A 17,101-nucleotide genomic window follows, 5' to 3' on the forward strand; every position below is an offset into this window, starting at 1 on the left:
GGTTGATCAGCTTTTTTTTCATTTAGGTATGATTCACACTGAGAGTCCATATAGCTTGGCCACGTAGTAGAAGGCACTTGATCAGAATGCTTCAGCAACTTTGCCTTAGTCAATACTGTGACTTGTATCTCGAGAAAATAAATGATCTTGAGATGACTTTTATTTGCCATTTTCCAATTAGGGCGTTTCCTGCACCAAACCGAATCTCCACAAATATTGGTTATAGAGTATTTAGCATCTCATACTGCATCAATATGCCCGTAACAAAACACTGTCTTAGTTAGCGTGCGTACAATTCTTTAATTGTTCAGAAAACACACGAATAACCAAGGGGATACAGAAGAGCATTGTTTATATATAAACAGGTGAGCAGAAATGTCACCCGGAGCTGAACATCTGAGCTAAATGAGCAGAGACATAGTTTTAAGATATGTTGTGTATTCTTGAACAAAATATCTCAATTTGAAATGTGCTAAGATTAAGGTTAGGGGAGGAGATGCATTCTAGCCAATCAGAAGCGAGGAAGGTGATACAAGTCCAAACACCTGCACCGGACGGCAAATACCCAACCTCCCCGGATTTCATGCAGCACAGAGATGCACTCCATGTAGTAATTTTCCTGTTGTTCTCATAGTAAAATGTGAATGATGTTTACAACTAGAGTTGTGAACATGTTTCCTGATCCTCTACACTCTACACAACTTGAAATGGTGCTACATGTTCCACAAAAACATGCTTTGCTGTTTGTTTGTGTGTTTAAAATAAATCTTGTTGTGAAAAACGCCACCAGCACCCATCACAATTCATTGTGGTAAAAGTTTGGCCGTCTGAGATGCAAGTTTGCAAAATGAAGTGTGGTAGGGGAAGGTACCCGCTTTCCTTTGTTACGACTGGCTAGAGTGCCTCTCACTTCATAACCTTTCAATTTCAAAATTTGTTATTTTGCTTAAAACATTTGCCTCTGCTCAGCACCTTACCTCATTTGCACAACAACATGTGAGATGACAACTCAGCTATTTACCTCAGCTCTTATGCTTGCCATGAATGTGAGATGACATTTATGTGTCTAATGAAATAGCCAATAAATGCTCCACACAGAAAAGACACAAAAATTAGAAATGTTAAAGATAGCGTTAGAGAGGAACCCGTGACCAGATTACAGCAAGTTACAAGAAGATAAGCACGCAGTTAATTAGTTAAAACACCGAAAGAAGTGAACGATTGTGGCCAACAACTTTAATGTGCACCCTATTAAATAATATAAAAATATGTCAGTCTCTGATTTACTTGCGCCCTGAAAATGCAATGGTTAAAGCATCATCAATGTAAAAACAATGTCCTGCAAAGCTACATGCAATAGTCGCTTATTCCACTAGATGCCCCTCTTATACAGTTTTTAATTTGAAAACACAGTACAGAACTAACTGTATAGCGCATGCGCAGTCTTCGACTTTGACGTCTTGCACCGGAAATGAAGTATATTACGTACATGCAATGAGTTGTAGGTAATATTTTAAAAAAATGAAAAACTCCAACTGGAACAAATTAAATACAGATGTAGATAAGACAAATAAAAAAAAAAACCGGATTCGACCATATATTCATTGTTATGTATACAAAACTAAAAAGCGGAAACAGCTCTGACAGCTCTCATGCTTCACTTGACTCGCAGCAAGGAACCGAACAGGTCGACGCGAGGCGGGGGCAGTAACTGTTCCCCTTGTAGAGGAGCCGCTCTCCTTATTAATACGCCAAATCGCTGCCTGGAACCAAAGCGAAACAATGGCGACCTTGGGATCGGAGTCTGCTCGGTCTTTGCCGCTTCTTACACAGCTCGAGTCTTCTCTTTTGGGCCAAAATCAGAACGGAAACCCGCCGCCCAACCGGGGCTTGGAGAGGGCGCTGGATGTGGCAGCGGCCAGCGGTGTTCTCAACCTCAGTGCCCGCAAACTGAAAGAGTTCCCTCGAACAGCAGCCAACCACGATCTTTCCGACACAGTGCAAGCAGGTGAGTTAAACTAGACCAAATTATTCTCCGCGACCCTTTGAACTCTGACCCTTCGAATACTGAAAGTATCTAGATACTTAGGAACATGCTGATAAATAAACCCTCACTGATCTGACGTCAATGTGCTTCCTCAGGCCAGATGTTGTCTTCCGTTAAACGAGATGGAAAATGCTAGGCAGGGCCGTTTCTAGCTCCGTGGGATCCCTAGGCAAGCTGCTGTTTCTTTGTTGAACAGTGAAGAAGCGACCCTTTAAATGCAATACTAAGATGCCACAATCTATTTCAATTCATGAGCAAAAGAGGCAACAGCTAAAATTAAACATTTTCATGTAAGACAATCAGAATCAGAATTGGCCTTATTGCAAATATCAGTAAGGACTCCACCAACAAGGAAAGTGCTACAATGTGCAATAATGAACAAATAAATAAATAAAAATAACAGTAATAACAAAAGAGTCGGCTCTGATCCGACCTGCACGTCTCTGGGTCCTGGAGACATGGAGGTCACAGGTCATGAAGAGGTGGCAGTCAGCACATCACAGATAATAATAATAATCATAATAAAAGCAAGAGACGATAGAGATCAGGAGTAATTGAGTGACACTAACACGAAGCTTGCGCACAGTTACACACAACCACTGTTTGGAAAAATAGGTAAGAATGAAGGGCAGAAATGTTAGGGACTATTCTTCATTCTAAAATCTACGAGGAGAATGATGAATATATATATATATATATATATATATATATATATATATATATATATATATATATAATGAAATAAAAATGTAGCTATGTTACATAATGGATATAGAAATGTCATAAAGCTACTTACAAGATGTTGTTGTAAGAGATTAAAATAAACTTTCATTCATAAGTAACATCACGGGCACATTCTCACTAGATTTGTTTTTGGGTTTCAATTCAGCAATCTCACAAGCCCCAACTTGTCCACCAACTGACGCTATTCCTTCATATCTGCCTCATGTGCCAACCCTGTGTTAAGATGACACCAAATTTATCCATCCTTGTGGCATTTGTATGATTTTACAAGTTATTTTCTGATGCATATATTTTCATTTTATTGTCATTTTTGTTACTGCAACTAATGACTATTTTGATAGTTGACAAGTAACAGACTATCTCAACGACTAGCCGACTAGATGGCATATGAGGTGCACTGGTTGATGAACCTGCAAACATGTCTAATTGTTATATTTTACTTTCATTTGCGCAAAATGTGTTTGTAGTTCAAAATGAAGGCAAAAACCTTTCCTCCTGCTTGGATTTCATTTCTATTGAGTCATTTTAACAGCAACGTATTATTGAGTCAAATTTAAAATTGCAACGCCTTCAGTAAAGTTTTGGGGTTAAATAGCATCAGTGAGCAGGTGCTCTGAGGAAGATGCTGTTGCTGGAATCCTTTACAAAACCAACCCACAGATTTTTAATCGGAGCAATATTTTGGCCGTACCATTCTGAGCGTATGCCATTCACGTAAAAGGGCCTTTGCTTTATGCAGTTGAGCTATTTTCCAAAGTGAAAATGCACTGCTCAAATGTGAAAGACACCAAATCTCTTTAAATAAATGAAGAGGAACAGTCTCCCCTCACCCAAATGTAGGTCATCCCTACCCTTGACGCTTGAAGGCAAACAGACATATGCACAAACACACAATTGACCAAATTACACAGTTTTCACATCACCCTCCTTCAGGCTGATCCCATTACACCCTGGGACACATAGCTTCAGTGGCGTTCACTGACACTCAATCATACATGCAGGCACACAAATGCATTATTGCTCGGAAGTGCGCAAAACTAAATTATGGCAGCCCACCCAGTTTGTCTTTGGGTGATTGTGAGGACATCATTCTGAATATTGTGTTTCACCTATTAAGAAAGACATTCCTGGGAGTAGTAAAACATTTTGTTGACAAATGTCGCCTTTACTTAACATGCTGCAACATTCAAATGATATCATGAAATGTTCTATTTGGTCTATTCTCAGGTCCTTTCAGGTAAGCTTTCATTGATCATTCTGCCCAATGGGTTCCAGTGCTACACCGTTCTCAGAATGTGGAATGGAAGACATGTCCTAAATCAAGATACTGTAGACTAGGGATGTGGGGATACATGCTAGGGATACATTTTTGGGCTTCTGATCCGATCCCGATACTTCAATATTCCTCCGATCCGATACTAGAGCTCAGTCAGCTGTTGACCATTATTGTTGATTGTGTATTAATTAGAGAAGGCAACTAGAGGTCAGTGTAAGTCCACAGCAGGAAGTCAGGAAAACATGAACTCTGAAGGCTTCTCATCGGCATTTGCTATTTATTAAATCCAAGACGGACATATGTAGAAAGTTAAGTGATACAAGCAATGGAGGTTGTACACTGAATGACTTTCCAGGTGAACCGTCCTAGACTATTAGCATGCGCGACTCTGCATTTCAGATATCCCACATATATCATCCTAAAATACATGGACAATACAGTGGTGATAATATTTCACTTTATCCAGAAACCTGCAACCTAATTACCAAAACCTACCGTAGGAAGCGTGTTAGACAACAGCTTAGATGACAACTTGCGTGTGCGGCAGTAGGCCCACGGCGCCAGTCTTGATTCAATCTTGATTCTGCCTTGCCCACGGAGCAAGAACAAGCTCCCCAAGCCATTTCTATGCCATCAGTTTTGAACTTTGTCATTGTCAAAAAAGTTTCAAATCTGCAAATAAAAAACCTTGATTTCAGAAATACAATTTGAAACTGAAGAAACTTTATAATACGAACTTGAATCAAATTATTAATTTTCTTTGCTTTTTTTTTTTTAGTATTCGTACCTGAGCCTCTTGGTAGCTCTTGAATTCGGCGTGGTTATCCTCCAATAATAACAATAACAAGTGTCTTGTTTTCATACTTTGTCCGAGTCCGTGGATGCACACATTGTGAACAAAAATTTGGTTGTCATTTTTTTCTTGACGGAGAATAGGGATGGGTGATATGGACAAAAAAAAAAAAAAAAAAAAAAAAAAAAATATATATATATATATATATATATCATGTATAAATGTTGTCATTTCAGCGATAATAATCTTATCTCGAGTTATCTCGATAAATACATTTTCATTTTACTCCATGTGTTGGACACAATACAGTCTCTCTTTAAACTGGTTTATGATGAAACTTATCAGTGGAGTTTGTCTCCAACACCATTTGTTTATGTTTAAGCGTCAAGATGAGAAATTCAATGTTTCACATCATTCTGGTAGAACCCGGTCATGTCTGACAGCTCTGCCAGTTTTATTTTGCGGTTAAATGGAGCTGCTGCTGTCCCCAATGTATCTCATGTCTGTTGTTAACAGTTGACTTTAACTATGAGCACAGTTCCTATATGCTATTGAAGAAGTATTCGAGATGTGAATTATTGTAATTGTAATTATTATACACTAATTATTATCCACAACTGTCAGTCCCTTGTCCGGTGTGATGAAAAATCTTCCCACAATTCTCTCCTAAAATGGTTGTTTTTTTATTGGCATGATTGATGATTTCACTAATAATACTGAATCAGCATTTGTTGATGGTCCCTAGCTGATTGTAGCTGGTTGTAGCATTAGCACTGCCTGTGAGAGTGTGTCCATGGTCAGTGAATTCTTATGGGGACCAATAAAACAAACACCGATCCAGAGACTCAGAGTCAACCAATACCATTATATAACATCTGCTCTACAGGCAGGGGTGCAGCATCGCAACTCATGTGATTCACCAGAGAAATGCCATTTTTACATCTTGACAGGAAATTATAAAGAGTAGTAACATTTCTACATAACATTTTACATCTATAAATATAAATAGCAACTAATTTAAAATAAATCAATACACAGTAAACAGTGTCATATTTGTCATTGATGACGTCATAAAACCGTGGATCAATTGATCGGTGCAGCCCTACTTAGTTCAACTCATGGATTTCTCTGAATTAGCATGTAGATAAATTAGCCTCATCCACAATTTGTGAATGATATTGAGACCTCTCCATCAGGGCTTCTGGGCAACAGTACACTCACTGTAAGTGGGTGTCGCAGACAAGCTTCAGGTGGAGGACATTATACTTCTCATTTCCACCAGCAAATTTTAAAACTACGATTGCCAAAATAAATGGGTTTTTTTTTCCAATGGTGTCTCGCCCCAATTTTGGAGTTGACTTCAGTGTGGCAAGTTCTGTTTCTAACCTCTTATGTAATGGGTTTGTCTGGGAAGAAGAGACAGCTGGGAGATTGCTCTAGCAGTTTTCTTAAGGGTTCTACTGTACTGTCTTCAGAGCTTCAACTATATGTAGTATATGAGGCATACGGGCTGATGAGCACGCTGATCTAGTCTGATTGAAGTGTTAAATATTTCAATTGCTTAATTATTTTTTTGTCAGGAAATAAAAAAATCCTCAGATTTGATTTTGGGTTTGTATTTGGGGTTTCTGCGACATGAACTATATGTGTGTGTATACTGACACTACTGGTCACTCGGCAGCAGCATGTCTGCTGTGGAGGTTCTTTCAATCTGTCATTTAAAGTTTTCATTCTGCAGCATATGTATGGGAAAATGCTGTGCAGGGAAGTGCGTTTAGATTAAAAAGCACCAGCAGTTGAAGCAGCAAAAGTGTTGTTAGCTGTTAGCTGTTAGCGTGGCTACACCTTCCGGTCCGGTGTGACATTAAGGCATCATCAACCTGAGCGGGGGAATGTGAAGCAGAACCTGCGGCGACACTGAATCACCCAGCCCATTCACCCCAAGCATGTGTTTGTCCACAGCCTTCAGTGACAACCACAGCAGAGCTTTGGCGTTCTCTTTCAAAGCAAAACGATTTGCAACTGGAGTCCCAAACCGCTGCCACACTGCATCTGCCACATTTTGCGGGAGCACCTCTGGACATCCTGTCCGCACCCAGGTTTAACACACTCAGGACGTGGCGCGCTCTCAGTGACAACTCGCTACCCACGTCATCACGTGGGGCCGGACCCAACTCCTCCCATGCTGTACCCGTCTAAGGTGACCCCCCAGCCCAGGAGGAATGCATCTGCAAAGACGTGCATGTATCGCTGGACACAGACCATAGCCACTCCTGCCGAAAGATGCACTCAGGATTTCCAGAATGCCAGGTCCAGGCTAGCCTGAGATGACGGGCTCAACCACGTGTTCTTGTCCCGGACTGGGTGAAGACGGTGACGTGCAACCAGAATGCTGCACCAGAATGCGGGATGAGCGACTGCTTCTTGGAGGTTCTGGCGCTGAATACCATACCGCCATTGAGAGACTGAGCTGTGGAGGATAAGGGGGTTGGTGGTAGTTGGTGGTGTAATGCTCAATCCGTCATGTCATCTCACAACAATTGGTAAATGTTTAAATAAATATCAAGATTGTTATTCCACATGTAGTCTTTTTTGTATTCTACTCAAAGTGTGACCAGTGTTGTCCCACAGCACGGAAAGGTGGTTAATACTTTAACACTGGTATCAGATCAGTATTGGTATGGGTCGATATCCAAAGGCCAGGTATCAGTATCTGGACCATAAAGGTCGGATAGGTGCATCCCTAGTTGCTTGACTGTGTAGCTTGTCATGTAATCAGCACCATTTTACATTCTATACTATAATCTCTCATTGTCACTCACACATACGCGCATGCACACACACACAACCCCACTCGCACGCCCACAGACACACACACACACACACACACACTTTGATATTATCAGCAGCTTCGTTGTGTTTCGCAGACATGTTGGGTGCAACTAGCTTGCAGAGCTACCACTTATGTTTATTATGTTATAATGTAATAAACATAAGCATCCTGCTACTGTGTCCTGTTTACGTATACATGGTTCTGCCATTCATGGGGTTACGCTCTACGACCACAAGGGATAGTTGAAGCAGCACAATGGAAGGAAGTAGCAGCAGCATAATGTAACGCTAGCTTGGTGCAGGGCTGTGCAGATCATCGAATCATGTCTCTGTAATTACTAACGCCATTATTGGGATTTTTATTGATTACTACATTCACGTTTATGAGTCGTTTCTTTTACAGTGGAGCTGGAGTGGGTCAGAAATCAGCTTATCAAAGACAAATCTCATCGGGGCAGACATACAAGTGGATCTCTTTCACAGTAAAATGCGAATAACATCCTAGTCATGCCACTCTTTACGAGCTGAATACCCGTCCGAAGGACACTTGGTGGCGTGTGGTGCACCATAAAAAATAGAACCGTGGCTGCAGTGGAGGCCCACAACAGTGCTGCGCAATGGGGAGTATATTTGTTATATGAAAAAGGGCAAATGTGGCATGAGCTAGCAACTACTCTTGTTTGCGGGAGAGGAGACAGCCGCATAAAAACCTGCACTGAATCTGCAGAATTTCGCGAGGGAACACCTCGTCCGTGGTATGTATCGGGTGCTGTATTGAGCAAGTGCTTGATGAGTACAGCCAAATAGGCCAGTATCGGGAGCAAGTGCTGATGCTAGTATTAGTATTGGGACATCCATAGTCATGATAAAAAATATTGGCGCCGATAACGTGCCTCGCCAATAATCAGCCTTGCCGATTGTTAGGTAATTTTGCTATTATCCCTTAAAGAAATTACATGAGATCAAGGGAAATTTTTACTTCAAATGAGTCAGCGTTCACAGAAGTAACACTGGTTTACAACAACGAAGGCTGAGTGCAGACTAGGGATGGGTGACAATTCTGCATCTCACGATAAATTTGATTAACACGCTGCACTTGCTACATTGGACTTGCACACGTGAACGTGACAAGACCATGACGGCGTGCCACGCTCTCCAGCTCCCTGGTGTTTGACAACCGATAATGGCGTTTGACAGTTGTGGAGAGTGTGGTGGACTTTGGTTCTCGATCATAGTTTTAAACTTATTTTTAATACAGGGAACTTTTGATAATGACATTGGGCGACTTTGAGTCTCTGGATCTGTATTTATCTATTCACTGATTGTGGCCAAACTCTCACAGGGAGTGCTAATGCTACGATCCCCCACCAGGGAGCATCACCAAATTCTAGTAGCATTAGCAGCAAGTATTAGCAAAATCTTAAATATGGCAACAGCCATTCTTGGAGAGAGAATTGTGAAAAGGTTTTTCATCACACAAGACAAAGGGCTGGAGAATTTGGAGAATAGAATATGACTAAATGATCATTTATTCACATTAGTTCTAATAGGAAATGTGTCCAGAATAGGGCTGGGTATCGACTCTAATTTCAAGAATCTATACGATTCCGATTCTCATGACTTAGAATCGATTATCACGATTCGATCTGATTCGATTCGATCTGATCCAATCTCGATTCAGGTTAGTATTTAAACCATTTTCTGAGCTGTTGCCATAATCACATGACAAGTTACGCAAAGTATTAATACTAGTATCATATTGACATTCAACAGGAAATTAATGAAGGATTCATAGTAAATCATCATAAAGATCCCGACACAGAACGCCAGATGTGACTGCTCATGGGACTGGTGCATTATTAGAAATATGACATTAAAAATTCACCCAAAAGATGCTGCTGTTCAATACTAATGCATTTTTATGTTATTATCAAAATGAAAAAAAAGATATTCTCAGCCACTGAAAATGTAAACAGAGTGCTGGTTACTAACTTCACAGCAACCTGACGGTCATTGCGCAGTACGTGAACAGTTCTCTGTGGTCTGTAGTACGTACGAGAAGAGGTTCCACTCCTCATCAATATAGTGAGTTGTCAGATTCGTGTAAGATTGCGAAGATGTCCACGTATCACTTGTAATACCCACCCTGATTGCTGACTGAAGCTTACTTTTCACGTTTTCTCTTACTGACTGGTGCATGTTTGGGATAACAGGCGTTTGCGAGACACCATAGCGTAGTGTGGCTCTGTTACTTTGGATGGCTTGGAAAGGAGCGCTGGGTGATGTCGCGTCACGTGATTCGTGAGGTCGTCAAAGGGGTTGGACTTCACCTGGAGAATATGTGTTAAAACGTAAATTAATTAATCCGATCTTTGGACATACGAATTGATTTTATGGAATTGATGTACGAATCGATTCAGAATCGGAAAATCGATTTTTTTTTAACACAGAACTAGTCCAGAATGGTCCATAGTTAGTCAACTGTTAAGAGACATGAGATGCAGCAGACAGATGGCTCAATTTAACCCCTAAATAAAGCTGGCAGAGCAGTCTGTCAGACATGATTGGGTTCAACCAGAGACATGAAGCATTGAATGATGTTGGAGACAAACTCTGCTAATAAGTTCCATAATAAAGCAGTTTCAAGAGAGACTGTAATGTGTCCAACACATGGAATCGAATGAAAACGTATTTATCATAATAATTATCATTATCGCCGCTAGCATTGGACACTAGCATGTAAGTATAGAATTACATGGAAGCAGTAAATCTTTTTAGCTCAAACCTATGAAAAGAGGGGGTATTGTTCTGGGATATCTCCTTCCCGCCACCTCAATCTCGCTTTCAGTTTGTTGTTGTTGTAGGTGCATTCCAGTGTTAATCTTTATAATCAGCCGTTGAAGACATGGAATGCAGCAACGACCTAGGAGAACAAACACAAGAAGAGCAGCTAGTACGGATGAGCAATAACTTATCGTACACAATATACCAAATATCCCAATATGCCAAAAACAATCCCCACGATGAGAATTGTGTATCTCACAATAAATTTGACAAACATGTGACACTCGCTGCATTGGACATGCATGAATGTGACGAGATTGTGACGGCACGCTGTGCTCTCCAGGTCTACAACGTTTGACAACCAACACCGGTATGTGACACATGTTTTTGCAGGTATTGTGAAATCACTAAGAGTGAATTCAAGTACGATCCGAACACCTATGGTCCTCCGCTCACTTCAGAGACGTATGACACAGCAGTTGCTGATCTCCTGGTTAATAACGTCCACAATGTAAAGGAATAAAGAACTCTATCTTTAATGGCCATGATTATTTTCATGTATCCCTGCCTGGTCTCCCACCTTGTTTAGGCCATTGAGGGAGTCTTGTAATATGATCTAGCTCAGTACTTGAAGGACCTTGTAAAAAAGAAAAAAAATAGTTCACATTTATGAAATGTGAGACACAGACTAAGCTTGAATACCATTCTTCCCATTTCTTTCCATAATTTTACTTTGCAGGTGTTTTTTCTCAGTAAATCCGGATGGAGGAACCTAAGTGAAGAACAAAAACATGAAGCGCCATCACAGTGTGAACCCTCGCGTCCTAACCCTGATACAGGAACTTGCCCATTACAAGTGGTGTGAAGCCCAATATATTTATATTTTTGCAAGTCATACAGGTGCACTAGTTTTTGTTAAATTTGAATATGGTGATCAACATTTTAAATGTTACCACTTCCTTAATAAAGGTATTAATCATCATCAATTGTGGAAATTAAGACACAATGTGTAATTTCTGTTTTCGCAAGTCATACAAATGCACTTTTTTTCTTTTTTTTCCTGTTTGGTCGTTTAGTAGAAATCCAGTGTATTGTGGAAATAAAAAAAAGTTGTAATTTTTGTTTAGGTAAGTTTCCGGCAAAATGGAGTCACTTGTGAACATTGGTGCTGCCGTTCAAATAAATTTGCCAAAATTGATATGTTCCCCTTTTCATTTCTAAAGATCCATTTTTGTGTAGAGGGACTAGTAATCATTTTTGCGAGTTTATAAGTGAATTTTACAGTCTCTCTCTCTCTCTCTCTCTCTCTCTCTATATATATATATATATATATATATATATATATATATATATATATATATAAATAAATAAACACTCTATTTCACTCACACTATATCAGTTGACATATTTTCTCAGTTATTTATGGCGCTGCTGTGTATTTTACAGGAATTCTCTGGTAACCATAGCTGCCAGCGTTTTCCTGTAAAAACTACACTTCTTTTTTTACACTGTGTATAAAGCATCCAGTTAAGCCAAGTATTTTCTCTCCCGCTGCTACCGGTTTCCATGGAACAACATAATTTGGACTGTCAATTTCGACATTGTTTGCTTAAATTTGGCCTGACGGAATGGTTGGTTGAGAAAGAGATGTGACTGTTGAACCAACAAGACAATTAGCTTTAACTTTCAACGTGACCTCTCTCAATTCATCAGTTATTTCAATGTCTACTCCTACAATGTATGCCCCTGCATTGGCAACATAGTTTTGATGGTTATATATATTGCATTACTTCCAAATTTATTATCGACTAAATATGATATTAGGGGTTGAGATATCCAAAAGACGTTATTCCCGTTGCATGGTGGTTCACATAGGAACTCTCCTCCTTGCATGTAGGTGTGTGGTAGTTGAATATAGTGGCAATATGAGTGCCCATGGAATTGTTAGGTCAATAGGTCAAGTTCGAATGTTGTTATTGTTGATCGTAGGTGTTCTTAAATTCACCTGTGACAAAGAGCCTTCCATGAGCTGGAGTTTTTGGCTGTAAATGATGTACAATGTAAATACTTTGCATTGGATTAACAGGCCTGAGACTTTTTTTCTTCTTTTTAATTGTTCATTTAGATTTTTTTTTATTAAATATTAATCTTTGATACCATTATTTCTCAAGGTTGTAAATGGTTTGAGATAAAAGCATAAGATAAATGAAAAAGTTTGGCATGAAAAAGTGTTTGGGATAAGTGGGATAAGGTGGAAACACAGTGGTGAAAATAGTTGGATATTGGACAGACATCTGCTACGGTATTGGCGGCGGCGTACTCTTCTGTGCCTGATAAGGGTTCACTGACACACTCTCACAGGCAGCACTAATGCTACAACCCGGCATCAGTTAGGGACCATCAACAAATTCTAAAAGTAATAGTGAAATCTAGAATATGACTAAATGATCATTTATTCACATTATTTCTAATATTTCTTCAATAGCATCTAGGAAATGTGTCCAGACTGGTCCATAGTTAAAGTAGACTGTCAAGAGACATGAGATACAGCAGACAGACAGCGAAATTTGTCCCCTAAATAAAGCTGGCAGAGCAGTCTGTCAGACAAGAGCAGGTTCTACCAGAAATGTGAAACATTGAATTTGTTATCTTTACTCTATTCTATTTAGTCAGCTTTTATATTTAAACATGATGATGTTGGAGACAAATGCCACTATACGTTTCATCATAAAACATTTTCAAAAGACACTGTAGTGTGCAACACATGGAATTGGAAGAAAATGTATTATCATGATAAACAGTGTTTTTGCTGAAATCACATTTTTTTCCATATCACCCATCCCTAGGATGAGACTAAATTCACTCATCAGATTTGTATCATGATGTCCGAAGCCATAGTGAATTACATACTTACATCAACTACAGATTTACACTGTAGTTTGTGGCAGCACTGTGAACGCTATGTTGCTATTCACGCTAGATTTTCTCCCACAGCCCTGACAGCATTTGTCGCTATTTCTGCCGCTTTTTTTTTCTTCATTCCTAATCATCGTTTTGACAACGCTTCCACCACATTCCAGGTACTGCGATGCACCACTGCTTTTAGACCGAACAGCACCGTGTCATTTAAAAGACAGATGCAAGTTGGGGTTTGGTAAGGAATGGGATGGCACTCCTATGGTTGTGTCAACATCTAGTTTAAGCATATAAGCACGCTACCAGCTTGTGTAAGTTAGTAGGAACTACTTCTGGCTGAATGTTTGCAGCTTATTTGAATGCAGTAACACTGCTTGGCACCTAAATGGTTAAACGTGAAATGTTTAGTAGAAACCTCTGATTATAAAAAAAAAAAAAAAAAAAAAAAGGCCCTTTCTAGTTTAGTAATACGAGGTGGCGAATTTGGCCCTTTCAGTCTCTGTCTTAACGGCACAGAACAGTTGCAGTCATCAAAAGAGCTGCATCTAGCTAGTGATTCCTGTTTCTTCCTGAGCAAGGAGAGGTCGCAGCTGCAAGGATGCACGTGCACATGCCCACATGCATGCACACACAGCCTGACACACACTTGACATAGCGGAAATGATTCACCAATTCAAACCGGTGTAAGCTCTGAGCAAATGTTGCTCAAATGTTGCTCAAATCTTGGCCATCTGTGCAGCTTGGTTGTTTTTCAATGATATTACTATATTTGTATATCATTTGTTATTATATTGAAAGGCACTGAGATTGCGAATGTTCTTTCTCAACTCAACTTTCTGATTTTATATTTTTAATTAATTTCATCTCAAGAAGTGTGGAAATTCAAGGTTCTCAGGACAACATGGCATGACAAACATCACTGTAAATAGTCAGGCCTGGATAATGTTGTCATTTTCAGCCTAAAAAATCCCCAGGCTACAAAGCTTCTAACACTGTATTCTTTATGTCAAACAGAAATGAGTATTTCAAGTACAAGGAACACACACACAAAATAATCAAATAAATAAATAAGCCAAATAGTGGCATGTGATGCAATCAAACACCATGCAGAGCCACCTAAATGATAGTTTTCGCTTCTAATCGACCTGAGCAGTTTTCGATGAGTGTTCAACCAAACCATCGAGAGCCTTTTGTTTGCATTATCAACCCATTATATAATGGTAAATTTTGTTTCTATCATTATCATTATATTATATACATTATTATTATAAAGAAGTCTGAAACATTGAAAATATGTCAAAAATATTCAGTAATCTAAACATTAACTTCATTTGACAAAAATGTATGTGTTCTGTATGTGAAACATTATTTTTAAAAATAGTAAAAACTACATTGGATATTCTGTATTATTCTGTATTCGGCCTAGCATTTAAAATTTTATTGGCTTCAGATTCTGCTACAAATTTAAAATTTGTTGCATCCCCAATATTTTGTATCAAGAAGAACCGTGAGTACTTTCCAGAGTGACAGCATGTACTGATGTGAATATTGACGGGTGAAGATTGACGGACGGCAGGTAAAACCCCATGCCTACAATTGGCAGGGATAAAGTGTAGGCTTAGATTAATAAGGCTGTTCCCAATTAGGATTTTAAAAATTCTTCCTGTTCTACGAGTTGTGGCATCAAAGCTTCTTGAAGGCCATACATTTGGAACCTGGAACCTATTGCTGCAGGATTGGGTAGATTGTGCTTTCGAAAAGAAGTTGAACTTAATTCAGATTTCTACACTTGGACTGAATATTTGAAAAAAGTTTCTTGTGATGCATATGACGAGTGGCTCTTTTGTGTGCCTGTGTGCTCATGTGTTTGTATATTTTGCTGGAATGTGTGACTTTAGGATTGATTTATTGCTTTTTTAAATGTATTTTATTTATTTATTTTTGTTTGTTTTTGTTTTTTTGCAGATTTATCGAAGAATCGACTTATTGACATGCCATCTGAGATCTGTTTCCTTGTTGCCTTGGAAAGTCTAAATCTGTATCACAACTGCATCCGGACCATCCCAAGCAGCATCATCAGACTGCAGTCACTCACATCCTTAAATATCAGGTATTCACATCATTCTTTGGCCAAGTAAACTTTGAAATGAAGGTGAAATTAAGCCTACCACAAATAATCGAATCGAAAAATTAACTTGTTATTGTATGCAGCGGATTTGTTTTTCCTCTGACTTTCGTTTCCAAACTTCAGCCTGTTGTGGTAAACTTGCCCTTCTCTTTCAACATGGCCAGGGAGAATGGACTGCTGACAGCGCTGACCGCGCTTACTCTTGGCACGGTCTCAGGCGCGTCCCAGTCCACTGTTGTTTGAGAATGGAATGAGAAGAGTGTCTCTCTGCTGCATGTTCATTCACGTGAGATGCACTACAGAACTTTTGGAAAAACTGACTAGAAACCTAGAAACTAGAAAAGAAAAGTGAGATGATCTCAAAATACGGACAAGCCAGAGTGTCCCGTTTGTGCTAAGGTGGTGGCAACATAAAAGGGCAGTACACTACAAACTTTCATATCCACCTTCAAACACCACTGCCCCTCTGCAAAAAACTGCGTCTCCTAAATTAAAAGGACATTGTGACTTCATTCATTCATTTTCGTCATGCAGAAAAGGTCCTTAATTGAAATTCTTTTCAACTGTGACATGTGATTGTGACATTACTGGAAGGACAAAAAGTGCAAAAAGAAACAACGTCTGCTACAGGTGCATCAGAGTTGTACCAAAGAAGAGCAGGTCTCTGCAGCCAGCAGCTCGAAGAAGGCAAGAAGATGGATAGACCCAATGTTGTGACATGAGCTCATTATCTGCGTTACATGCAGCCAAGACCTACTTTTGAATCCCCTGTAGCAGACACTAGCACTGAACGATAAGGGTTAATCACGATTATTAAAACGATTATTCAATTCTAGATTTTGCACTTGCAACATTTATTGAACATTATACTACATTTCATCAATAACAATAATTTAACATTTATATTCAACCATGATTAATTATAGTGGTGTTTAGCTAGAAACACCAGCCTGTTTATATGGTCTGGCACTTGTGGCTGGGATGCAAAGATATTTCTTCACCAGTTTGGAGAGTCGTGGATAGTGGTTCTGTTATGCATTCCACCACGCTAGCGTCCACTGTTGCTGCATGAAGGTAGGATTGTAAATCAACTGTTACAGTTGTAGCCAGTTGTGGAGAAGTTCTCTGACCTTGAAGAAGCTTCCCAGGCTTTTCTTCCTCTTCTTTGTGACAGCAGCAACCTCCACACCATGCATCACTGCTGTTTCTACAGGGGCAAGAAAAATGTGAATGACATAGCTGAATAGAAACACACTATAGCCTTTAAGTATATTAAATTTTGATTCCTTAGATTTTGACAAATCTCCTATAACTATGATTAGAATTACCATTATAGTTGTCATCTCATCTGACAGTCTGGCCTCAATAGGTTGTCAGTTGTCTTCCCTCATATATTTAAACTTGAATCTTGGGTCCATGACATTGGCCATGCCAAGCAGCTCTTGTGCTGGGGCATCAGGGTATTCTTTGTTGAGGTAGTCTCTGATTTAAATTTTAACGCTTCTGGTGAGAGCCGTGCCATCATCTTTGACTGCCAATATGGAGCTATTGAAGAGGTTGAGAGTGGGCTTGAGAAACGAC

At 39.5% G+C, this 17,101-nt stretch overlaps 1 protein-coding gene across 6 annotated transcripts in view; it reads left to right on the top strand.

The window, feature by feature from the left end:
• Positions 1–1,612: 1,612 nt before the first annotated feature.
• The window catches only part of lrch1 (leucine-rich repeats and calponin homology (CH) domain containing 1), a 70,032-nt gene continuing 54,543 nt past the window's right edge, over positions 1,613–17,101 (top strand). For 2 of the 6 annotated variants that reach the window (XM_053878215.1, XM_053878216.1), the window contains exons 1-2: positions 1,615–2,008; positions 15,358–15,502. In XM_053878215.1, the coding sequence (XP_053734190.1) occupies positions 1,783–2,008; positions 15,358–15,502 (371 nt within the window). In that variant the 5' untranslated portion in view covers positions 1,615–1,782. Of the gene's footprint in view, positions 2,009–15,357; positions 15,503–17,101 lie in introns of all 6 variants that reach the window. The other 4 variants (XM_053878218.1, XM_053878221.1, XM_053878217.1 and 1 more) reach the window with 3 other exon arrangements.

Source organism: Synchiropus splendidus, chromosome 10, assembly GCF_027744825.2.
Source record: "Synchiropus splendidus isolate RoL2022-P1 chromosome 10, RoL_Sspl_1.0, whole genome shotgun sequence".
NCBI lineage: Eukaryota > Metazoa > Chordata > Actinopteri > Syngnathiformes > Callionymidae > Synchiropus > Synchiropus splendidus.